Consider the following 26,779-nt stretch of genomic DNA (forward strand, 5'->3'; position numbering starts at 1 on the left):
GTCGGCCAGACGACCACCGTAGCTTCTCCAAAATGGAGGGGTGCGAGGGGTATGCGCCGTTAGTTGCAGTTTGCAACCTCACTGCTAGATGCCGCTAAAATTTGCACCTTTAAAACACTGACAGCTAATCAGAAGCCACCTGACTTTAAAGAGCTCAAGCGTTTAAAGTGGCAGGAGACATAATTGCAGCGCTTATAATAAACAATGTTATCGTCTGTTGGTTTGGATGCAAATATAGTTATCTTTATAGTTATTGTTTTTGGTGTGAATTGGCCTTTACGATGAAGCTTTGAGTTAATAAAATTGCTGTATGCATGCTTTTTTTTACCGTAAGTGTGGATCGACGGATTTGGCACATGCACAGTGAGCCTTTCTTTTCAAGTGCTTAAATACTTACAAAAAATGAAAATTGAGCTGTACACTGATAGTTTGCACTGACATTGGTGGACTATGCTGATGATAAAAAAGGACTTCATGTGTACTGTTCGCGAGCTGACGAGGAATGCGGCAAGTATACTTTAGGCTTAACTTAAATAAAGAAAACAGGTAGTTGGACAAGCCCACTGTTTCTAATTTAATATTTTTTACACAGCCTGCTGAGAAGGCATGCCTTGTAAGAAAAATGGAAACAGATTGCAACTTGGCGACGACAACAACAGCAGCAGCAGGCATCAATGTAGCCTGGGGCCTCATCTGTCCAACTAAATACTTTTGCTTTTTATTCATCCTTCTGCTGTCTCCCGTTTCTTCTCCTCTGCCACCTCACCTTTCAGCCCTTCGTGTCACAGAACTCCCCCTGACTGACGTCTCTCCTCAGGACGACTGACACCAAACAGGAGCTAGATTCTCTTCCTGAGGCAGTCAAGAGGAGCTTGGCTCATCCTGCTGTGGCACATCTCTAGTTATATTACAGCTGGAGTTTAGAGAAAGGCTTTGTGAAAGAGTTCACACACTAAGAATACCGAGCAAACAACCATTTACACAATTTCTTCACTACAGAATGCAGCCATTAGCAACCATAGCTATCTGGGGAGGAAAAAAGAAAAAGATGAAACTTGAAAATGGTAAAGTTTGATGTTTATTTATTCTTTTTTCACAAATAAAAAGAAAGTACTCATGCTGAATCATCACAGGAAAGAAAATAAAGGCTCAGTCCATATACCAGTACCAATCTTGCTCTTCTCAGAACATTAGATGAATAATAGCACTCTATGAATTTTGGAATGCAGTAAAAAAGTCTAAGCTTTAGTCATGTCCTCCTCCACATACATGTTTTGTAGATGTGTGTGATTTGTGTGGGCATATCAGTGTGTGTATATTTGTGTATGAGCAAATGTGTTTTTAAGGTCTGCATGACCTAGTCCTCAGCGGTTTTGATGACCTGGAACAATGTGACGTTGTAGAGGACTTGATGTCCGTTGTTCCAAGTGTAGAGCACTCGTTCTCGGGGGTTGTAGTCCATCATGGAGATGTGGGAGTATTGGTTATGGAAGGGGATGTCTGTGTACTCATAGGTTGAGGTGTTGGTGTAATATGCGAAGTAGATCTTAGCACCAGCCAGATGGGAATTGGTGACGTAGAGTGTGCCACAGATCATGAACGACTCGCCGGCGCTCCGTTTGGGGAAGCCTGTGTCCCACGTCTGAAGCACTTCCAGGCTTTGTGGCTCCAGACGGCTAATGACGATGTTTCCAGCGTTGGGAATGGTGGTGTAGACGGCCCACAGCCCGTTCTCATCGGCCATGAGGTCTATGTCGGATGATCCGCCCCAGGAGTAGGGGAAGGTGTTGTTATAGCCTGCGCCGCTAAGACTGCGCTGCACCAGGACGCTTCGGGATCGGAAGTGGTACTTGATGAGGATGTTACTCTGGTATTTGTTGTAGTAGAGGGAGCCGTTGTAGACCACGTGGCCCGTACCAGCCCAAGGGTGGGGCAGGAGATGCTGGACAAAATTCTGGCCCTTCATGAAGTCATTCATTGTGCGGTACTCCAGCACACGACGTCCCTTAAAGTAACCGTCCATTGACCACACCTGAGACAGAATAAGATACAGAAATGTAAAATGCATGATGGTTAAAATGTATATACCGCAGTGTTAAAACAAATTAAGTTATTTTTGTTAACTGAAATAAAAATTAAAACTAAACTAAAATACATTTTAATGACTCCAAAACTACTGTAAAATAAAATAAAAATGGCCACAATTTTTTTGATACATGGTATACAGTCAAACCAAAAATTATTCAGATATTTTTTATACATTTTTACTAGTGGGTGCAGGACACTATAGTTAATTTATGTAAGTGAGGATAGCAAAATAAAGTAAACTGTGACATATTATATCCAAAAATTCTTCATACAGTGGACTACCAGTAAAATTGATAAAAATTTGGATCCAAAAATTATTCAGACACTTTGACCTGACCATGTTTTGTTTAAGTGTTATCTGACATAATTAAGATTAATTTTTTCTGACACAGTTTAACTCTGAGATCTTGTCATATTTTATTACCATTTTTTTAAACTATAGTGAATAAACTGTATTAATGAATGAAATGTTCAAGGTGTCCGAATAAATTTTGGTTTGACTGTATTATAAAACTTGAAACATTTTAAACCCGCTTGAATTAAACATGAAAGTGCCACTAAATTACACACTAGACTGTGCTAAGAAATGTAATACCCTAAAATACTAAAACAGAAATTAAAAGCAGAAACTGAAAAAAGCTAAATCTAAAATAAAACTAACAAGTTTTATAAAACTACATAAAAATGAACAAATCTTTACCCAAACTCTTAATTTGTAAGACATTTCTTAGTCACTAATCCATACTCCATGACCAAATGAACTCCTTTGTACAAAAGCACTGATGTTCTTGTTTTCATTTAAGCACAAGATGCTCTTTGGATTATTTTGCAAATTATGCTGAAGGATCATCAGGTTTTACATAAACTTGTGGCGTTCATGCAGCTTGAGTGCTGGTGATATTAAAGCTAAATGGGGATATATACGAGATATTAAGACAATTGAATTACAAATAAACATTGAAATTGAAAAAGAATGCAAAACGGAAGCATTTTCAGTAGTGGTCCCAGACTTTTGGTCCCCTCTGTATATATAAGAATGAACCAGGTTAGAAATGAAAGCTGAGATTTGTGTGCCGAGAATGGAGTAGAGAAAGCGTATACCTGGATGAAAGTACAGTACATCAAAAGAGACGCCATCTCCTGCCTTACTTTTGAGAGAGTGACAGCAGAGCCTTTCTTCCTGTGTAACCAGCAGTGACTCTCACTGTGCACAGTCAGTGTGTTTTTGTGTGTGTGTGTGTGTTGTCAAATCTATTGATCTGCTCGCTGTGTGGGAGTGGAGGTGCTGTATGTGCTCTGCGCTCAGCTGCAGCAGTTGTTCCCTGCCCTTTTCCACTCCACATTCACAGGAAATCAATCCTGTTAGCAGTTCTCCATCTCTCTCTGCCGTTCTTCTCCTTACTCGCCATCACTGTATGAGACTGAAGTATCTATCAGGCACACAATAGACATGCTGTGCCCCCATCTTTACTAAGCCATGCACTGTGCACTCTTTATTAACACATCGTAATGAAACTTCAGACAGTCAGCTTATTTAGGATGGTTATTATGTTCTTTCTCCTGCATAATGAAGCCCCTCTGAGGATTTAACGCTCCCCTGCTATCTTTTGCCTCCTCCTTCCTCCCTCCCTCCCTCCTGTATTCTCCCTCCCTGCCTCTTCCCCCATTTCTCATTCCACAGAGAGATGCGGTGCGTTTTTATTTTTAGGCTACTGTGGGGCTGCCTGATGACTGGAGAGGAGGAGAGCAGGTGACTTATGGACAGGCAGGATAATTGGAACATTAAGTATAGCATTTCCTTTGTGGGCTAAACGAGTCCCTGTAGATCGGCAAGTGGAGCTGTGGTCACACTGTGGTCGGCCCATCTCAGACTCTGTATTCTCTTCGGAAAAGAATAGCATATGTTGTGCTTTGCATGCTGGTGTCTGCATCTTGGTGAATCTATGGATGGCGAATGCTAAGATGATGCCTGACTGATTGATATGACTATTAGTTCCATTGTGGTGATGTATTTGTCCCTTTACATGATTGTTGATTGATATTGGCAAGTAATGTGATCATTAAAGTCAACGACAAAGGACTGTATCATTGGAGATAACCTTTCAGCTTACAGTATCAATTTAGATGGCCACATGGAACAGAATAAATGATGATCATTGCCTGTTGTCCTTTTCATGTCAGTCATTTTATAGTGGAAATGTAAAAAGACTGAAGGCTAAATGGACAGAGAGAATGACAGATAGAACGAATGATAGAAAGAAATAAAGAAAAAAAAGTACACTTTATTTCCCAGAATTTACTTCTGTTGAATTTTTTATATTCCTCTGCCTGTCATTCTAGTTCACAATTCCAATTCAACTTCATGGGTGGATGGGTAAAGACAAAAAGTTGTTTAATTTGTCAACCACCAACATTGTCAGGGTCGTCACCAAAACTAACATAGCCAGTGGAAAATATAGGTTTATATGGGCTGGCCCTAGTAGTCAAGATCACCTAAATTGAGACCAAGTCGAGACCGAGACCAAGACAAGACCAAGTTTTGGGGGGTTGAGACCAAGAAGAGACCAAGAAAAGACCAAGGCAAGTCGGGACCCGGTCAAGACCAAGACCAGACTAGCACTCCAGAAATTCATCTGAAAGATCCACATTTATTGCCTGAGAAATGTCTTATTTTTAATCAATAATTACAATTAGAATAATAAGACACTATATAGAGCTGTTACCAATCAATTGAAAAACTGTAATCAGTTGAAAAACTCAAAATTAATGATGTTAACAAAGAAATCAGACAATGCAACGACAATTTAGCGATATCCCCACAGTTGTGGTCTTGACCGGTCTTGAAATAAAATCCCAAGTCCTTTTAGTCTGAGACCAAGACAAGACAGAGACCAAATGTGGCCGAAACCAAGACAAGACCTTCAAAAAATGGCCTTAAGACTGGTCTCGAGACCAAGACCGGTCTGGAGTACTACAACACTAGTTGGCCCCCTCGCAACTGGACCCAATGAGGAGAGCACACCTTAAAGCTCTTCAACCCTGCTTTTGGGGACCCTGGAGAGTTTAGCTCCAACCCTAATCAAACACTCCTGAACCAGCTAATCAAGCTCTTTAGGATCGCTTGAAAATCACATTGGTGTGAAATTCAGATGTGCTGAAGCAGGTTGGATATAAACTTTCCTGGACAGTGAGTCTCCAGGAGGAGGCTCCTGCTCACTTCTGCCAAAAATATGTTAGATTTTACCCTGCTCCCACCCGAAACTTTCACGTTTTGTCCCGTTCCCTCTCGCAAAAACCCCAGGTCTAAGCTGAGATTCTGTCTCATTCTGGTGTCTGTAGGCTATTTTTTCCAATTTTCTGCACACACAACGTTTGAGATCTCCAGTTGCAAACTTATGAGTGCTGTTATTATATTTTGCGGGAGCCCATGAGTCATTTCTTTCTCCCGCTTCCTGTGCACATAGTATCTTCTCTTCCGCATCCGCACTCAGCAATTCAAAACTTGCCCCTCACCACACCCAGTTGCGTTGGGTCCTGCGGATCCCAACCTCTAGGTTGAAGACCTCTGGCTTAAAGACTTGTTTCCCAACCCTGTTCCTGCAGGCACACCGACAGTACACATTTTTGATATCTCCTTTATCTGACCCATACATTTATGGTATTGAAGTGTCCACTAACGAGTTGATCAATTGAATCACGTGTGATTGATTAGGAAGAGTTCGTAAATCATAGTGTTGGTGTGCCTCTAGGAACAGGGTTGGGAAACACTGCCTTAGAAGACCTTGTTGACGACTCTGGCTGCTAGTAATTCCTTGCAGTGATTGGCGTTTGCCTAAACAAGTTGTTAATATCCAACCCCCTGATGGAGTAATTAATATGGGGACTGTGGTTTTGACAGGAGACGTGAGGATAGAGAGAAGAATGGAGTGAGAGTATCAGCATAATAGAGAAGGAAAGAGAGGGAGGGAGGGAGAAAAATGGTGGAAGATCCATTCATCAGTGACTCAGCTCTCACTGCTGAGGAGCAGCTTCACTGTACCAAAACACTGACTCAGTCACAGTGTGTGTGTGATTGTGTGTCTACGGGGAGAGGCGGCTCATCATAGCAGTGGCAGTGATGGAGTGATATAGTGTTGCGGCACGGTCTTTCTTACCCTATTATCAGAGCTAGGGATCATTGTGTCAGTCATCCAGGAGCCGAACCTTGACCCCGAGGCGCGAACGGTGATGGGGTTACTGACGCCAGTTAGCTTCCCGCAACCTGGTGATAGAACACAGGTGGAACCATAAATGATGGCTTCAACTGAACTCAGATGAACCAGTCTGCATCAAATTGCCAAAAGCGACATTTATGGAGCAGAACGAATATCTGTTAGATCATCCTTTTTAGATTTTCTTATGAAGTCATCAGTTTCACCCTGAATAGAACATGAGCTTGTCTCATCATGCATCTGAAAGCCAATTACTCTTTCAGCCAAATGAACTTTGGACATTTCGGTACAAAGCTTGCTAGCTGGCTGTTTTTAACGTTCTAACGTTAAATTGCTTATCTAATTGGACAGCAAGCACATTTTGACTTAATTGGGTCTAATGTGGTCTCCCCAACCATCAGACATGTCTAGTTTACTTTTGCTTTTTCAATTTAAAAGTAAATTACTGCAGCTGCTCTAAAATAACCCTGCAAATAATCATGCCAAACGAGTCCTGCACTGAGAATCCAATAAGTCAAAATTCTATTTTTCTTGTTGTATCAGGTCACATACTGCTAGATAGCTCCTATTCCTGATAATTAAAATCAGCTCAAACCCACTTCTACTAGACGTCTTACCGAGTTTCTGCATGCAGGAGTGCAGGCGAGTCTCCAGTAATAGCACTCGCTGCCTGAGCTCCTCGTAGTCGTAGGCTCCCATCTCCTCTTGAATGGCCATGAGTACCAGGGACAGATTCCTCACCTCCTCCCTCAGCTGCAGGATCATTCTCGCATCCGCTTTGTACTGCTCCACCACTGGCAGCAGGGGAAGCAGCTGAGTAACCTTGTCCTTTAACTCCTGAGGGAGAAGGAAGGAGTGCAATGGTGGTTAGGAGAGAAAACAGTTAATCTCCCTCTCAAAGAGGTTTGGGAATCTACATGGGCTCTCATTAACTATTCAGCATGTTCATCTCCAACCTTTCATCTCGCATGACCGGTCTCCTGCCCCTGGGTCCGAATGCATCCTCACATGAGAACCGAGTATTGATTCTACGCATCTGCAATCTCTGACAATCTTCCACCCATCCGACACAGGCCCACTCATTCCCAGTTCTTCCAGGAAGACTCTAATGTCACGTCATTCATTCATGACTATTAGGTCTGGCCAATCACTGCTTGACACTTGGAGTATATAAGTACCGAACCCTCTGTTTTACATTCGCAGTTGATGGTGCTCATGTTCCTCTCTATCCTCCCCACCACCACCACTAGGTTGGTCCCCATCTATCTGTTGAGGGTAGGCTTCGCCCCTGCCTTCATCTTCATGCAGGATCAGCAAAATCTGCATCCCCCAGGATTTGAACTAAGGATCTTAAAGAACTTTTCCTATACAACTAGACATGAATCATTGTAGCTCACTACCATCTGTTAATACGTTATGAAATAAATACCATGTAAATGTTCACCTGCCCTCTGAGTCTTTCTGGTAGAACCTCGTTGCGACCAAGCGGCTATGAAAGAGCTAAAACTTGTGGGCTGATCTCAGCTCAGCTCAGCAATCATTTACCGCACCCAGGCGAACTGGCCGGCCTGTCATAGGCTGAGGTATATCAATAAAGGGGGTCTGAACAGCAGGTGTATCAATAAAGCATGCTCACCACAGGAGGGGCTGTTTCCTCCTTGTTAAAGTTTATCGTAAATCTAGTGATGGAGCTGCTCTCAGCCCTGCGGCGCCACATCATAAATCTCATTTTCCTGTTCCGAGACACAAAAATTTAGTCTCGTTAATCTCCCGCCCTGCCATAGGCGACTTTGAGCTCTCCACATTCATCAGCAGCCTCGCTGAAATAAAGCCTGGCTTTGAGACTCCCACTCTTTGAAATAGTGCTTTTAACACTGGCACATCTTGCAAATTTTTCACAGCTCCAGCAGAGAAGAAGGAAGGAAAAAAGGATTATGGTGCTTTGAACATGTATTGATAGATGAGGAATGATTTCTGGAAAATTTCGGAATCATATTCTATGCAGCGTTTGGTGAGATGAGTCAGACCGCAGCAGAGCGGGGTGGATGGGTAAGTGGTGGTAGTGCATTTTGAATGATAGTGATACCCCTGGGAAGAGTGTCTGTGGCTTCCATCCCACTCTTTTCAGCAGACGGCTACATGTTACTCATCTTAAAGCGTGCTCTTCCATTTAGTCCTCTGTATATCGGTACAGAGTCCTTCAACTATTCTGAGATCGTACAGAGCTACAAGCACACTATCCGATTCAAAAGATAAGAATAAAGCGGTCTGAATCTTAGCGTTTAGGAAAGCACCTGCTAGCTAAAAAGAACAGAAAAACATAACCTTTTAAGAACATTCTGGGAAAATTCCTTTTTACAACCAAAAGGCCATTTTGGGAACCAAAAATTGTTAGCTGGGATTTGCTTAGTGTTATAGACATTTCACACAGTTTTGACATTGAGAACCAGTATGAAGCCAGTTTTACATTTCAGACACTTTTTAATATTTATTAATTAATATATTCAGTGTGTGTCTGTACAGTTCAAGTATCAAGTTTGAATAGAATTATTCCAAATATCATCTACACAATTAAAACTGTCTTGACCTTTTCCGATTGACCTTTTCTCTACATAAATCTAAGCTTACTCTCCAGAAGTTTTTCTTTTTCGACTCAATTTGCAACATATTTTAATATCACTGACGAGGATCTGAACTAAACATGGGGGGTGTGAGTGTAGACACTGTGAGAAGAAAGGCACCTGAAAACTCTTGGGGTTGAGGCTGCGTGGATTTTCAGAGGCGGTCTTCAGTTTGCCGTCCACTGTTTTCATGAGATTCTCTGTGTCTCTCACATACTGCAGGTCTCTGAACGTCCTCAGATCTAGCACCTCCATGGATTGAGTTATATTCTGAACCTGTTACATACCACAAAACACAAAGTCAAAACAGTGTGATGCATCAGGGAATGTTTTTTGAGGGCACAACAGCGTGACGCCTTCAATTTGTTGTAGTTCAAATCAGCCTTCCTACATATTCAGACCTCCCACTGAGCGTCTTGCCCACATCAACACACGGATGACGGGAGCCTGTCTGTTGATCAGCACACACACCTAACTAGCTCCTATAAACTCCTACATACTCCCAGATGCCACATACATACACAGAAAGATTCACACACCCTGCTCTTGGCTGCACTTAAGAGAATCAAACAGGACATAGATTGTATGCTGGTATTCTCCTCATGTCCACACTGATGTGCATGAGGGCCCTTGTCTAATGAGCTGATCTGCATAGCTGTCAGACCCAATGGTCACACTTAGCGCTGAGGATTGTAGATGTTTGGACTTGGGCAAGGGTTAGGTGGGATCACATATTCACTGTGCATTCAGTTATTGTTTGTCATGCATGTCGCTGAATGCTTAGGAGGACTGAGCATACACACTCTCTCACACACACACACACACACACAAGAGGCTGGGTGGTGGTAGTTTAATTCTGAACACATCTCTTTCAGAGAGGGACTGACCCAGGTGTCCTCATTAGTCTGCGTTTTATTAAGCAGGAGCATTAGTACCTCGCAGCTGCTGGCATAGCCACACACACATTTTATTGTCTGACTGGTTGAGTTATGTTGGAGTATGGCTGTAGATAAGGTGTTTAGACCCTGACAGCGGGGCAAGGCAGGATTTAAGGTAGAGTTTGTGGCAGAATTTATAGAGATATAGTTCACCCAAAAATTACTGCCTCTTATGTCGTTGCAACTTTTTTATGACTTCCTTTCTTCTGCAGAGCACAAAAGAAGATATTTTGAAGATATTTTTGCCCATACAGTATTATAAAAAGTCAATGAAGGGATTGTGATTACTTTGGTGAACAGAGTGATCCTTAATTCACTCTCGAATCAAATCAAAACTACAAGAGACTACATTGAATATGATGACACAAACCTCAAATATCATGATGGTTGGTCACATGGCATTGAGAACCAACGAGGCTTGATGTTAAATGACTTTGAGATTCATTTTTGATGTATTTTGTGTATGTTTGTGTTAATCAATGATTTGATTTGATAGTGAATAAAGGCTATTCATCTGTTCATCATACAAAGAGATTGTATCACTTTAGGAGACTTACAATATACCAGCCAAGCCGTATGGATTAATTTCATGCTACCTTTATGTCCTTTTTGTAGCTTAAAGGTAGGGTAGGCAATTTTTTTATAAACACTTTTTGTTTTACTGGCTGAAACTTTCTTCACATCCTGACAGCAATCAATAATATAAGTGGTCTAAATGTTAAAAAAAATTACATATATCTTCTGTGGAAGTCTTAGGACCAAAAAATGTTCATCCAATTACGATGTCCTACCTGCCTGTCAACATATGCATTTCCATACCTGCGCACACCTGCTCACGCAGACATCACTCATCATCATCACTCCTCCAGAACCAAAACAACGAGCGTATGCCGCGTTCACGCCATGTTGTAACCGTAATTACGAGATGGCAACCCGTGACATTCTACCTGGAGCTGTTCACGTCCTCAGACATGGTTTTTTGCATTACTGTGTCAACACTATCAACACCGAAATTAATCTGCAGCAGTCAGGTGGTACAAGTAAGAGCTCTGTAAGTTGTTTATGTTTTTGTAATGTTATGTGCTTTGAGACATGAGGTAATTTAACGCCGTCTCTCGTGACGCTTTGCAGACTCTGCTGTGCATGTTTCATGTGGTTCGGAGGAGGCATAGGGAGGGTGGGATTTTATGCTTTCAAAGCTAGCTTGCTATTGCTAGCCTCTCTGAAATTGCCTACCCTACCTTTAAAAGATTTGGACCCCAGCGAGTCTCAAAATATAGAAACGTTCGCTGAAATATTCGTCAAACTATCTTTTTTTTCCAGGAAAACACAATCTTAAAGAGACTGGAATGACATGACAGGGTGAATAAATGATGACAGATTTTTACTTTTTAGGTAATCTATTCCTTTAAGGTAGAGTTTGTGGTAGAATTTGAGGCAGAGTTATATTGAGATAGATTGGCATGGGTGTGTGTCATGTGCCACACTGACTCACTCTGTCTGGAGTCCCAAATTTGCCTCCTCAGGAATCCCTTTCCAAACTGTTTCAATTTGGACCTCTATTCCTCTCTATCTGCTTCTCTCTTCATCTCTGCCTCCATCAGCTGTGCTCATTAACTAGTCAAACAGCTGCTTCCTATTGTAGTGTGATTCCAAAGCTCTCTCTGATTCAGTGAGCATGATGTTGATGGGGACGTGTGGTTCTTAATGGGCTGCTGTTCGCAGATGAGGCTGGAAACCACTGAGGGGTTGGTGAGGAAGAGGAAATGAGAGCCGGTCAACTGGCTGAGAATCCAACACTCTATTTATGCCTACACTCTGCATTTAACTGCCAATCGATTGAACCGTGCATATCAGCAGACTTAATATCCAACCTTTTCTCTGTAGCAAAACATCTCTCTCTCTCTCTCTCTCTCTTTGATTTCTTTTTTTTATATTTTAATTTCTCTACCTCACAGCACGCCCTGATTTTGCTGAGTTAGACATGCTCCTGGGTCAACATATTTTGTTGATCCAGAAACAACATTCCTGTTCACAAATTTAGTCCTAACCCCATCATTACCCCCAAACCTAACACTACCTATAACTTATCCCTAAAATCAGAGGGAAAGGGTAGGTGAATAACACTGATGTAGAAGCACCAAACCCTGATTGTAAGCCTAAACTTGACAAAAAATCTGAACTTGTCCCTCAAATCTGATTGGTTGATTGGAATGTTGATCCAGGTACATGTTGTACTTGGTAAAAACTGGTTGACCAGCCTCACCAGCTAAGTTTTGCTATTTAACAGTCTGGCTATTGGGTTCCACCAAATAGACCAGCCCAAAAAAAAAAAACACTAGCCAAGGTAAACCAGTCTGAACCAGCATGGAAATTCATGCTGATCCTAGATGGTCTTTTTTGGAGGGCTTTCCGTTTTCCCATCTCTTTCCTTATACTGTATTTATCTTTTACTGCACACCAGGTCAGTCAAGCATAGTTAGATGGTATTTTTCTCTCAACTCCATATTGCTACAATGTTAAAGGGATGGTTCCATTAAAAAAGGTGAAATTCTTTCATCATTTACTCACCCTCATGTCCTTTCAAACCTTTAAGACTTTATTTCTTATGTAAAACAGAAAATTAGATGTTTAGTAGAATGTTTGAGCTGTTTTGGATGGGGACCAAAGGATGTCAAGCACCAAAAAGAAGTAAAATGCCTCATAAGTGAAATCTATATGACTCATGCGTTCTGAGTCTGATATAGCTATATGACGGCTTTATGTTGTATCTTATGAATAGTTCAAGGGATAGTTCACCCAAAAATGAAAATTCTGTCATCATTTACTCACCCTAAATATGTTCCAAACCTGTATAAATTTCTTTGTTCTTTTGAACACAAAGGAAGATATTTTGAAGAACGTTTGCAACCAGGCTGCTTTGGGGCACCACTGACTTCCATAGGAGAAAAATAAAGAAATAAATAAATAAATACTATGGAAGTCAATGGTGCCCCAGAACTGTTCAGTTTCCCACATTCTTCAAAATATCTTCCTTTGTGTTCAACAGAACAAAGAAAATTATACAGGTTTGGAACAACCTGAGGGTGAATAAATGATGACAGAATTTTCATTTTTGGGTGAACTATCCCTTTAAGATGACCCTAACATTACCATGAACCACAGGGGTGTCCAATCCTGCTCCTGAAGGGCCACTGTCCTGCACAGTTTAGCTGCAACCCCAATTAAACAGACCCAAGCCAGCTAAAATCAAGGTCAAGGCATACTAGAAAATTCCAGTCAGTTGTGTTGAGACAAGCTGGAGCTAAACTCTCCAGGACTGACTTTGGACAACCCTGATGTACAATATAACCCCACTTGATATCTAGAACACATGTAAAATTTAGATGGGCTTAGATGGGATTTAGATGGGTCTTTTGTGTTCAATAGATGAAAGAAATATATGATATATTCAAAATACATTCTTTCATCATTTACTCGCCGATGATGAGAGGATTTTTCTGCTTCTTTAAACAGGGTCTCTGTGTGTGAATCTCAGGCTTTTAGTAAAGCCCTGTGCATTGAGTGCTCCATTTCCTGATTTAGGAGGTACTTTATACTTTTTTTCCCAGCCGTTCTTTGCCTGGTCTTAGTCTAATGAGTATGATTAGGAAAAAAATAAAAACATCCTAACGGCTCAGCAGAATGAATCCAATTTCACAGCAGTATTTAGGACACGTCCTCTTTTAGGCGGTTATTTGCAATATGTATTTTCACAAACTTTCTCTAATGGAGAACAGTATTATGTAATATTTGGGATCCATGTTTAATGACTGCACAATATGTACAAAACATTACTCTGCTAGGATTTGCTCTTGTCATTTAGGTTATTGTGCATTAACAGGCGAATGTCACCTTCTCCATAAGTTGACGGAGCTGTCTGCTGCGCGGGTCTCGATTACACATGTTCTGTGCCGGAGCCACAACGGTGCAGATACATTTCCCATCTGCGTCCTGTGCCGAGCTGTAGATCTGCCAGCCCTCCTCTGGGCTTGGATACAGGGCCTGCATAGAGAAAGAGATGGAGAGATGAAAAAAAAGATAGAGAAGGATGCATGGAGAGACAGAGTAAAATGCATGAGCAAAATAGAATGTGGCATCTGTGAGAGGAGGAGGTTTTGATCAGCTTAGACACTCTGAGGAAATAGAGTGGCTTTGGATCGATAAAGCTGCTTTTTCATAGGGGGCAGAGTCAGGAGATGGATGTCTTGAAACAATGTACATGCTCAAACGTGCTCACACACATGTTGGGTTTTCATGTTTTATGGGGACATATAGACTTAAGATTTTTATACTGTACAAACAGTACATTCTATCCCCTAACCCATCACAAAAAAATAAATAAAAACATAGCTTAATATGATTTATAAGCTGTTTTCCTCATGGGGACCAAAAAATGTTCCCACAAGGGCAAGGAGTTCAGAAATTGCCATTAGGGAGGCACCGGTCATCATTTTTCATGGCAGATTCCAGTTTTTTGTTTTTTGTTTTTACAAGCAAATTGGCCAATTCCTTTATGGTTGCAGACTGTTTTTCTTTAAGTAAATTTATTTGTAGTCTATTTGCTCTATTAGAGGCCAAAAAATATCTGCAGCCATTTGAAATTAGAGGCAACCACTGCATTTTAATCACACTCCAATCAAGGATGCTATATGTAGCATGAACAGTTGTTTTCAATATTCAGTATTTACATTTTTCTTACTGTATTCCGCACATCGTAAACAGTGAGCTTGCTGTGCCTGGTACAGTTTTTGCTCTGCTTTGCTATCTTATTTGCATCCGTCTTTCAGCGTTTCCCATCTCTGGCTTGTGTTAATGTCCTGTTTACAGACTTCTTAATAATTACACACAAATTACAATTTGGGAAATGACTGCAATGCAGTTTGTGTGCAAGTCCGGAAAAGAGATTGGCTGAAATAAAACTAAAATCCGGCCGGTTGCTGATTGTGTGTTTGGAGAAAATATCGTCCGTTCTGATTTATGGCTGGTTGACCGATTGCTATCTTTTTAGGGACATTTTGTTCCCATAACATAGGGAATACCTGAACCACACACATACACAGACACAGATATTTGCTTTTTATTATAGTGAAGACATTTCATTGACTCATATTGTTTTTATACAGAGTTATTTTGATATTTGATATGTTCTACCCCTACTGCTAAATCAAAAGTCACACAGACCTTTCTATGGTATGCAATATGATATCAGTGAGGAAAAATTATTTGTGTTGTTTTTCCTGCTTAAAATTGGACACTTTAACAAAATCAATAAACATTTTCATTAATTTTTAATTTATTTATTTTTCATAAGTTTGTTGCCTCGAGACAACATTGTACCATAATGGAAAAATTGAGACATTTGATATTTTCATGTAGAAAAAAAGAAATATATTTATTGAAAACATCAATTTCTTTAACTAGACACAAACAAATTTATCCAGTTTTTAATGTATTAAAAGTTTCATATTTAATAAAAAGTAACATTTTGTTGCCCTCAGGCAACATTGTACCATAGTGGAACACACGTATTACCAAACCATCATATTATTATGTCATTATATCAAGTTATCATATCCATCTTTATCCTCATCTCCATCTTCTCTCTCACCCTCACTCTCTCCCTGACGGACTGTCACTATGATTTCATATTCCTCATCACCAGTGTTGGGTAAGTTACTTCAAAAAAGTAATTAATTACTAATTACATCATCAATATTGTATTTAAAATACTTGTCTAATTACTCTGTCTGAAAAGTAATTTAATTACTCAGTAAGTAACTTACTAATTACTTCTTAAAATCCCTATAAACCTTGACCGGATAGACAATAGAAAGGAAACTCTTTTAATAATTTAGTCAAACATGGAATAGTTTAGCCTTTTATAGCTTTTTAAAACATTTTAACTTTATTAAAACATATACTATAATACTTTTATTTACTTTATAATACTTAAATTTTTTTAGTAACAAATAGGGATGTCACTATACCAAAAATCTAGTAGTCGGTACCGATACCACCAAAAGTGCACAATACTCTATACCACGGTAAAAATATATAAAAATACAAATAAAACAATGCTATATTTTTTTCCCGGTAGGTCTAGTAGTAGTAAGTAAAAATACCACAGAAATTGAATAATCAAATATAAAATAACTCTGCATAGTCATAACTGTATAAATTAAATATAGATTAATCCTTATTAAAGCTTTTCTTTTGTTGTTTAATTATCATTTATAATACAGACAGCCAATAGTTGACAGTAGCATGTTTTAAAGACTGCTGTCACTAAGACCTAATGGACGGAGACAATATGCTGTTACACACGCTGTTCACATCCACATAACCAACGCGAATATACACCAAAACGGGCATTTTGGCATAACTGTGTGTGTATTTGAACGTTTATGTGTAATAAACCGCGAAAATTGACACTGGCAAGAAGCGGCTATGTGTGTGCGCTTTGGCTGACTGAAGACCGTCTCTCAGAGAGTGCGCACAGTTTTTTCTCCCTAGGACATTTTACCGTAATGTTCTTGCCTACCTGTGTCAAAAAAGTGAAGAAACTGGAATATTTCCATTCTGCAAAACAGTACTCGCTTCTGCCGACATCTTCAGACAGCGACTACACAGCCAACTGGTGCGAAGTTGCGAACTCACGCTCAACTGCACTACAGCTAACGATTTTAAAGAGGCAGCGTTCACTTTTACCTTTAGACGACAAATTTATATTTTAAAATTCAATATTGATTTATACAGAACTATTGAACTAATTTACAGTATGTAACGCAAGTACATTATAAGTAACTGTAATTAAATTACCTAAAAATGAACAGTAATCCCTTACTTTACTTTTTCAGTGGATAAGTAATTTAATTACTAAGTAACGCGTTACACCCAACACTGCTCATCACAGTATGACCCCTCATCCTCACCCTCATCAACTGCCAGTGCTACGTGTGTTTTATACCTTTTTGAAGTGCTATAGAAAATGTGCAGATCATAATATAGGCCTATGCAGATATAGTATGTGAATTGCTATTCTTATAAGTGCATTACAAAATCATGTGAAAATGCAAATAAAAACTCTTTTCCTTACAAATGTAATACATTTGTATTTAAACCTATTATGCCTGTATGGCCTTATGCGATTCCATTATGGTACAATGTTGCCTTGAGGCAACACACAGTTTTTTGTTATTTTCTCTAAAACATTTGATGATATATAATGTAAAGTTCTTAAAATACTTCTTTACTTGCCAGTGAAGGTGACTCATGTTTTTGTGGGTGATTAAATGGATACAAACAAGTGAAAAAAGCACTTTTCATTGGAGAAAATATGGAGCCATGTGACATGTGCTGAAACAGGACACAAAATGGACCCCTGTTGGTCAGGTTTTTTTTTTTTTTTGCACTTTCATTGATTAGTATTTGAGTTATTCTGTCCTGAGATATGTTTGATCAATCAATTGGTGCCTTATTTTATTAAAAACAAATTTAAATAGACCATGTTGCCTGGAGGCAACACCGTACCATAGAGGGTTAAAGAAATTGTTAATGAAATTAGCTAATGAATTTTAAAAAGGCACTTACATTAGTTCTTCTGTTAAAAATTGTGTATTATTTGAGCTGTAAAGTGGCTTTAATACTTATGGTTTATGGTGTTGTGTTAACTTGTCAACAAAATTGTAAAATTAAATACACACAATTAGCAAGCAATTTTTTAAACTAAAATCATGTTAACAGACATTGTTCTCTTGTGGCTATAGTATTGAAATATTTTATTCTTAACTGGTTGGTCCTATTTACTTCCATATTAAATGCCTCACTGTAGCTCAGATTTTTAAGTAGAGTACAAGTGGAAATTAATTGTTGTGGTAATCAACATTATACTTAACTTGACTGAACCAGGAATATTCTTTTAAGACACCATTTGGTATGCTGGTGATTTCAGGTTTTATTATCCTTAAAGACTAAAAGAAGAATAAAGCCAGATTGGAAAAGAACAATTGATGTCATTAAAGACAGATAGCATTTACAAGAAAAAGGAGTGGCAATAAAATGTCTCCTTCTGCTCTAACCTTCCTGTTTTCATTCTTTCGTACCCTCTACGGTGTTCTTCACTCTCACGCTTCGCTCTCTCTCTCTACCCACACTTCCCCGATCAGATTAAATGACCGAGTGGACAGAGAGACTATGTGATTGGAGAGTAAAGCAGCAGCCGCCCCATGAGCTCACTGTCACATCCTGTCACTCCTGCCAATCCCTGCCACTCTCTGCTCTCTTTCTGTCTCCTTCATTTTTTCACTCCTTTTCTTCCACACTCTGTCCTCTCCTCACCTTCCCATTGTTCTCATCTGTCCCTTTTTCCTGCGTCTTCGGCTCTATTCATCCCTGAGCAATTTCTCCCTCTCGCTCACTCAATTTAATTCAAATTACGGCAATTCAACTCAATAATGCTTTATTAGACTGCCAGGCAAATGTAATTTCACAAAATCAAAAGGAATTGATTTGTAAATTTAGGTGTGGAGGCAATAAAAAAATACAGGTTCCACAAATGCAAATAATCACAATAAGTGTTATTCATTCAAGTCAAAATTATCTGTATATCTCCTTTCCCAATACATACTGTTTTAAAGCAACTTTACAGATGGTCATACTGCTTTGTCTTAATAATGCCTTAGTGCTTTTCCATAGAGAAATTAGGGCTAGGCATTTTAGGGCTATGCGATATGATGATATTTGAGGTGTGACGAGATCTTGTGCCACGAAATCTCGCAAGATTAAAATGTGACGAGATTTCTTGTCAAGGGGAAAAGCTGTCTTGCGATATTGCCATGACAGAGTGTGAGGGTGAAATTAGGATAGAATATGCCACCGCTAAGTTTACATTACGCATCCTTTGTCGTTTCGCTTTTTATAGAAATAAAATCCATTTAATTCAGTTGGATAACAGTCGCTTCAATCCCATCCAGCTCATCCAACACAAGCTGCAGAATCGTACGTAGTGCAGCAGGAATCAGAGTTCACTGATCAAATGACGAGAGCAAGTGACGAGATGACTGACAAGACCATGGCGGAGAATTCGTTCCACAACAGAGCCTTGTGTCTGACAAAATGTCTTATCTTGTAGAATACGCGCTCAGCACCATCGCTCCCTATTTACAGAGTATGCACAATCACGAAATAGAAAGTGAAAGTAAAACGCGAGCGAGAATTCAAGCGCGATTTAAATACCCTGCATTTTGAAAGCAGCTCCCTGATGCATGCAAATATCTCCCAATATGAAAGCTATCTTACGCCGGTCTGTGTAGTTGTAACCATCTCTCAGCTCCGTATCAAGCTTGAAGAAAAATTTGGTCTCTATTTGCACTTTGAATATTAAGAGAGTACTTTGATTATGGTTGCACTTATTATTTGCACTTAATAAGACTAAGAGAAAACTGTTATTGATTTTTATTTATGCTGTTTTTATTTATTTGATCAATTTGTGGAAAAGAGTTCAGTTAGGAGGTCAAAACTTCTCATATGAAATCATACAGAAGAGAAGCCAGTCAGTTTGTGGCAAAACCTTTTATAGTGCTTGAGTACTGTTGTCTTTTACAGCATATGATAATTCATACTCAGAAAGTAGAACTGAAATGACATTCATTACAAGATAATTAGTTAACACATTTCAAAAGCACCTGCAGACCATTTTTCTGGCTTTGTATTTTTATTGTCATTGAGGATTTCTTAAAAATACTGTGTAAAAATCTTGTCTCGCTCTCGTGAATTCAATCTAGTCTCTCGTCTCGTCTCATGAGTTAACTGTCTCGTCACACCCCTAGATGATATAAATCGATAATACGAGTGATCCTTCAGATTTAGAGCTTATGTTGTATAACATTTATTTATAGTGTTGTCTAATATATCAGTGCCTTGGCACACGTATGAGCGTTTAAAGGCAATTAAGAGATTTAAATACTGGTCGTTATTGTTCTATAAAGAAATTTAAATGTTGGTCAGCTTTGTTCTAAGTAAGAGTAAGCCATTCTCAAAAAGCTTTAATGAAAATACGGTTATCGCAGGTGAAAGTCTGAAAAAGTCCTGAAGTAAAAAAGTAGGCACTCCATGCGCTCAGCTCCCTTGACAAACAACTCTGATTATATCAAGCCTTCTCCATTTCTGTGTTTTGACTGTCAGTTTTGTTTCATTTGACAATTTCTTTGACTTCTTTACTAGTCAAGTAACGTGCAAATTTTTGATCCCTTTGAAGGTCTTTGTTCATTCATTGTGGAGTTGCAATTCATTTGAACTGTCTAATGATGCTTGTCTTTTCAATTTTATCAGTTTGTTGAGTCTGGAGATGCAGGCAAAAAATTGATTGTTGTTTTGATTAATTCTGGCTTGAGAACATTTCTCTCGGTGTATCTGTTTCCCTGATTTATTCTCCATCTCTGTCTCTCCCCTTGAGCATATTTTCGTTTAGGTAGCATGGGCTCCCTATTTTCAGTAACAACCTCTCTTTCTTTCTCTCTCTCAAAAGAAAAAAAATGCATACAAAAAAAAAAAAAAAAAAAAAAGAAATATACAAAACACACAAACACGATGACATGACATTAAATATTAAAGGTCTAAAAATACACCAAACTGCTTTTTTTGACTTAGTAGATTAGGACACGCATAAAATCTCCCATCTCATTCTGGTAAAGGTGCTTGCAAAGCCTGAAGGCATGAGAGACAGACACACATGCGAGTGCCTGACACACACACTGTTCCTAATGGTTCAGACTCACACTCAGATTTGATAAGGTTGGTCTCGGTTCAGTCATTAGCCTCGTTCCTTCTGTTCATCTAACCTCTTGCTTGTACAGTACATATAGATTTGCATAAGAATGCCACATACTGTTATAAATGCTGTCTAAGGGAACAGTGCTATTTTCCCGTCCAGTCTGGCTTTCAGCAGCTGTCAAATCTAGCAAGGTCTTCACTTCCATTAGCAGTGATTTTCTGTGCCTCGTGTCACTGTCATAAAACACTTGCTGAAACTGCTCTGCCATCCTGGATGGAATTTTCCCAGGTGAGCTGATGCAGAAATCCAACCTTCTCTGCGAGATCAGCACGGACGGGTCTGCCGCTTCGGCTCCATGCGTTGGCGGTCCGCTCTGCTAAACACTCATAGCCGATATGAGACCAGCCCAAGCGTATCTCGCCCTGGCCTGAAAGAATGCGCTATTGCTTGGGTCTTCGATTCCCAGCCGAGTGTATTACCACCCTAACATTTCATCATCAGTCTCATTCCCATCCCGATGGACCTATGGCTTAGTGTCTGAGCACGCCAGATACGGTTAGCGTCGAGCTTCGGCTCAATCTATACGCCAATCTGCCACCCGCAGCCCCTCAAGAGCATAAAACTGTCGCATCAATCATCAGTGCGGTACATGCACCTCACATGTTAAACATCAGCGTGGCACGTGTGCCCATCCGACGGCTGGGGGGCCAATGGGGAGCAGCGCTTTCTCATAACTATGCTTTCTGTTCATTAATGTTGCATAAATGTTGAGTTTTAATTTAAGAACTGATTAGAATCACCCCTGGACTCATTACCACCCACCAATTCATTCTGCTGTAATTTCCTCTCATCTACTGCTAATGGCAGAATAGAGAACGGGGGGTACACACACACCATATCACTCACAAATGTGTGAAGCATCTCGCCCTTATTCTGATCTTCCCTTCCCATCTATATTGTATGTGGGTGCATGTTATGGAATAGGCCAGTTATTTATGAACAAACAGGTCAGATTAAATGAGCCACGGTTTAATTAGTAATGGTTGAGCTGTCATCCGTAAACGTCAGGGTGAGTGTATCCGCATCCATCTGTTATTTTACCTCCCATTTGCATTTAACACTCTGCAAACGATCAAATTACTCTGTCAGTAGTGCGCAGTCTATTTGCCGGCATTTAAGCTGACGAGCGAGTGAATTAATTATCAGTGAAGTTGCTGATTATACGTTTCTAATACTGTATCTTAACCAGTTGCGACATGATAAAGCAGAAAGCAATGAATGGTACGTCTTCTATGTTCGTTTTAGTTGTTGTCCTAAATTGCTGTGATCATGGTAGGTGATGAATAAGACATTTTGTCAGATGCTTGGTTTCTATTTCTGCTGCATTGAGCAGGGTAAACCTGTCTGCAGTGAATTCACATCTACACATAATTAGCCATTTTCACACTTCCGGAATGGCCCACGCCGGGTAAAAGTTTTTCCGGTAACAGTGATAGATAGCTGAGCCTAAGAACCAAGTCTTTTTACGAATTAAATGTCATGAAAATGTTTGAACAGTCTTGGTGATTTATTGGTGAGACAGAGCTCTCATTAAGAGCTAAATTTAAGAACTAATTCGAAGTGATGGCGGTTAAATTGGTTATATTCTCCATGTCTGTTTGGCGTGGCTGTGCATTATCGCACTCCGTGTGCTGTAAAGACAGTGCCCCCGTCTCATTGTGCATACTATACATCCTAAATAGTATGTGACGTTAGTAATATTCAATACTTTTTATGGCGGATAAGGTGGATAGTATGCACATTGGGATGCAGGGAGTGTTTTTCGCAAAGTGCTGGGGAAATGATCGGCTGGCAGCTCCCTTATCACGCAGACCTGATCCTCTGATTCATAATGAGAAGCTCGCACCCTGGATGTTTCTGGATATAAACACTTCTGTAGTCCCTCAATGATATTTCATCTCATTCCATCATATTTTCCTGTCGTCATCATCTTAAAGTCTGTAATATGCACAGTATTACAAACACATTACACTGTAAGTGCAATCAACTTGGATGTTTAAGTCATATTAACTTAAATTACATTAAACTGACTTAAATTAGTTGAATCTTGTATAACTTATAAAAATAAGTTGAAAATTGCTTAACTTATTTTGATGAGTTGAAGCAATGTAAAAACATATGTTGTCATAACTATCATTTTTTACAGTGTAGTAGTATTGTTGCTGTTGCAAAATTAATGTAAAGACTGATAGCTGTGTACAGTGTGGTGTTAGAAATTAATTATGTCTTAGTTTAATCATTTTAATCGGTCAGGATTAGTTATAACATATGCTTGAATGCGGGATGAGATTAATACATGCTATATATTTTTAAAATGTATGAAACTCATGACAATATTATGTATCTCTCACGACTTTATACCCCGCATTGAAGCACATATTGGGAGTTTAGTTTTTTACATGAATAAATTGTATAAATAAATGTTCGTCATATGGCGATACGAGCAGGGGAATTGCTGAATGAGTAGCTGCATAGCCTATACTGTATGACTGCTGGTGAAATAAAACCGCCCGCCGGTAAATTCGAGCAACAGTCTGAGTGGACGTATAAGCTACAAACAAGTAGAAAATAATTTCTTTGTAGATTATACAATAGCAACTTGAAAAACAGACAAAACAGAAAAGAAGCAATTTTTAAGAAAAGAGCATATTATATATTATCTAATAGAGCATATTATATATTATCTAATAGCCGCAGACCCATAGCGGAACTAACTTTACCCTGCGTCACGTAATCTCCGATTCTTGTAAAAAGGGCTAATTGTATATAAAAGATGCACTCAGTCATTTGTTTTCCAGGTTTCAAACACAGATTATAAATAGCTGTTTTGAAAAATGTACAATTTTATGAGATGAAGATGCCTGTTATATTTGCAGCCTAATAAAAGCCATTTTATTCTACGTTGAGTGGGTCGCCTCAAGGAGGCAGCCATGTTGAATCACATGACTCACTGGCTGCATCTCAATCAGCTCCCTAGCTTCCTAGGTAGTGAATATGTATATTGTGTACAAGAATTTGGGCACTGGTAACATTAATGACCCTGGCTCACTACACATTGGGACACTGATGACTGTAATTCTGGCAACATGACAATGTCCTCATTGTACAACATCACTACTTACATATCCCTTTGACATATCAGCTGTAAATTAATTATAAATGTTAGCTAGATTATGTTCACTACCTGTCTATCACTGTATGTTTATGCTGAAATTAGGGCTGTTGACTTAATTTGATTAAAATTATTAATGCATTTAATGCACCTGTCCCGCCCCAGACCTACAGGTCATCTTACATTTCATGAAGTTGATTGGTGACAAACTTGAAGCAGGGCAACAACTCACTGCATGATGAAGCCTATATATAGAATGCCGTTAGAATGCCCCTAAAATTCAAGATGTATGAGTTTTCCCTGTATGAGTTTTCTTCTCATATATTTCTTCTCAATAACACAAGTAACAAGCACAATATCACGACTGCTGATATTACAAGCACAATATCACGACTTTTTGTCCCTGATAGCACAAGTGCTATGATTTTATCCAACAGTTCAATAATTAAGAAGTCAGTATTGTTTTATTTTAGACACAAACTTGTCTGCTTTTGTCAATTTTGCCAATGAAAATATTACCTATAAATCCAGAAGCAAACTGTTGTGCGTCTCCGAGCAACACATCAGTGTTTCTAAATGAATTTGAGAGAATCAGTCGGGTGAACCAATGATTCAATGGCCTATTCATAAAGAGAGCCATTTACTTCATTCCTGAATGAATCAGCCATTTGAACAAATCAAATGAATGAATGACTCAATGACTTACTAATTTAGACATTTACCACCACCTACTGGCAGTTTAATTTCTTATTTAGAGTATCATTTCATAAAAAATAAAAAAAATCATATAAATCATATAAATTAATCGCATATCCTCAATAATATCAAAATCATTTCCAGTGACTCCTGAAATATGTGCTTTGGGGTTAATTCCTGTAAGTTTATCATACTAAAAATGACTGACATTTGTCTAGTTCTTGCAAGACGATTAGTAGCATTTTATTGTGGTTAGAATATATATATATATATATATATATATATATATATATATATATATATATATAAAAGAGTTTGGTTCTAAAACGCTATAAATCCATTTTGATTAATTTGAGTAAAAATGTATTTTCTTTACCAAGAAAGCGGCAAGATGAAAACCACTATTTTCAGTTTCAAACTTTCACATGGCATCTTTTGGTTATAAAAACATTAAAAATTCAAATCAAGATTTTGATTTTCAAAGGTTTATTATAAAAACAGATTATTTTTTTCCCCAAAATGCAATAAATCCGTCAATATAAATGTTATTTTTCATATTGATAATACACAACAAAGTAAGTTGATTCACATATATGACAGCCTCTGAACTTTGTCAATACTAATCTTATATACAGGCATTTGACTAAAAATACATTCAGTCGTCGCTCCCAAAATGAATTCAACGAGTCATCTTGTTAATGTTATAAATGAATTATGTCTCCGTTTGTCATTACCGATTAAAGAGTATCTGGCGCCACCGCACGATTACAATAAACACATTTGCCAAGTACACTGGTATTAAAAACGGCTTTTAAAAACTGTTCATGATTCAGTTTTGGGGACCGTGACAGAAGTTTGATGCTGTCGTGGAACAAGCAACAGCGGGCATTTTTCCTCCTCCCGACTCGAGTGCCTCATCTTCTTAATCTCCTCACGTAAATTATTACATTTCGATGACTTACGTTTCTTCCCCACCGCAGAAACCACCACAGGTTCATCAATGCCGTCAAAATTATTCATTTTTCATTTTGTTGATCACAAAGTACAAAGCAGACAAGGAAAACTAGGATGCCGGGTGTATTCAGAGCGCCGCCATTACTGTTTACAGCGCGTGGAATGGTGCGCTGTGATTGGTTGAGCGGATATATTGCATTCTGCAGATAAGGGAGACTGGCGTTTGTCAAGTTTTGGAAAGAAAGGGAGAAAACATGACAGAATAACACGACGGAAATCGCATTTTGTGCAAAATTAATAAATGACTTTTCAATACCAACCAGATACAATACTGATTTTGGCGGAAACAAAAAAAAAAAAAAAGAAAAAAAAAAAAAAAAGGCGTTTATCGCGTTTTGGCACTCTTCATATATTTTTAAAAAGTATTTTCTTGGGATGTTTTCTTGTCATCTTACATGTTTAATGTTCAATAAAAATGTTTAAAAAAATGTAATCGCTTGACAGCCCTAGCTGAAGTATAATTAAATAACTGTTTTGTTTTTTTAAATATCTGTCGTGTCATGATATGTTGGCTCTTGTGATTTATGTTCCACACTTTAGAGGAACATAGTGAGCATTGATGCTCCCTGGATTTGACAATGCATTGTGGGACTTTTTAGGGAGCAAACGTTTCATTGCACTGGAAAAATTTTGAATCTGAGACAGCCCTTAAAACGGCTGATTCCCTGATCAGTGCCCTGACTAATGAACTAGGGAGCCGATTGAGACACACCCACTTACACCCCTATTATTGGATGCTTTCCAAATAATCATGGCTGACAGCAACAATTTGCCCATCAAGTGGAGTCTGAAATTTCATAATTACAATTTTTGTTCACATGAATGACTGAGCGAAGTCATATTTATAAGTGGAGAAACACGAGTTGCGATGTTGGAAGGGGCGTATCGATTTGAAACATAGAGGAAACACTGATCTATAATATTCATAATTCATATATATAAATATCATATTATCTATAAACAGATCAGTGAGTGGAAAGCTTTAATGAATTACAATGAATGATTCTGCAGGGTTTTTTTTTTATATATATTACAAGCTGTATTTCAATTATTTTAATGATGTGATGAATGGAGCAACTGATGTAGAGTTAATCACTTGACTTTCACAGGCTGTTTTGTCATACAAACGTTTAGTTTTGATGTATAAATAAGTGATAGAAATTAGTATTTTCATATTTTTTTAATACAGGTAGTTGGGTTTAATGTTCATAATATAATCTTTTATA

General features: G+C 38.8%; 1 protein-coding gene across 2 annotated transcripts in view; it reads right to left on the bottom strand.

The window, feature by feature from the left end:
• Positions 1 to 1,060: 1,060 nt before the first annotated feature.
• The window catches only part of olfm2a (olfactomedin 2a), a 92,486-nt gene continuing 66,767 nt past the window's right edge, over positions 1,061 to 26,779 (bottom strand). For both annotated transcript variants that reach the window (XM_051888274.1, XM_051888273.1), the window contains exons 2-6: positions 13,753 to 13,902; positions 9,041 to 9,196; positions 6,917 to 7,136; positions 6,243 to 6,349; positions 1,061 to 2,032 (exon numbers count right to left, since the gene is read on the bottom strand). In XM_051888274.1, coding sequence (XP_051744234.1) covers positions 1,358 to 2,032; positions 6,243 to 6,349; positions 6,917 to 7,136; positions 9,041 to 9,196; positions 13,753 to 13,902 — 1,308 coding nt within the window. In that variant the 3' untranslated portion in view covers positions 1,061 to 1,357. The remainder of the gene's footprint in view (positions 2,033 to 6,242; positions 6,350 to 6,916; positions 7,137 to 9,040; positions 9,197 to 13,752; positions 13,903 to 26,779) is intronic.

The sequence above is a fragment of the Ctenopharyngodon idella genome, chromosome 3 (assembly GCF_019924925.1).
Source record: "Ctenopharyngodon idella isolate HZGC_01 chromosome 3, HZGC01, whole genome shotgun sequence".
Lineage (NCBI taxonomy): Eukaryota > Metazoa > Chordata > Actinopteri > Cypriniformes > Xenocyprididae > Ctenopharyngodon > Ctenopharyngodon idella.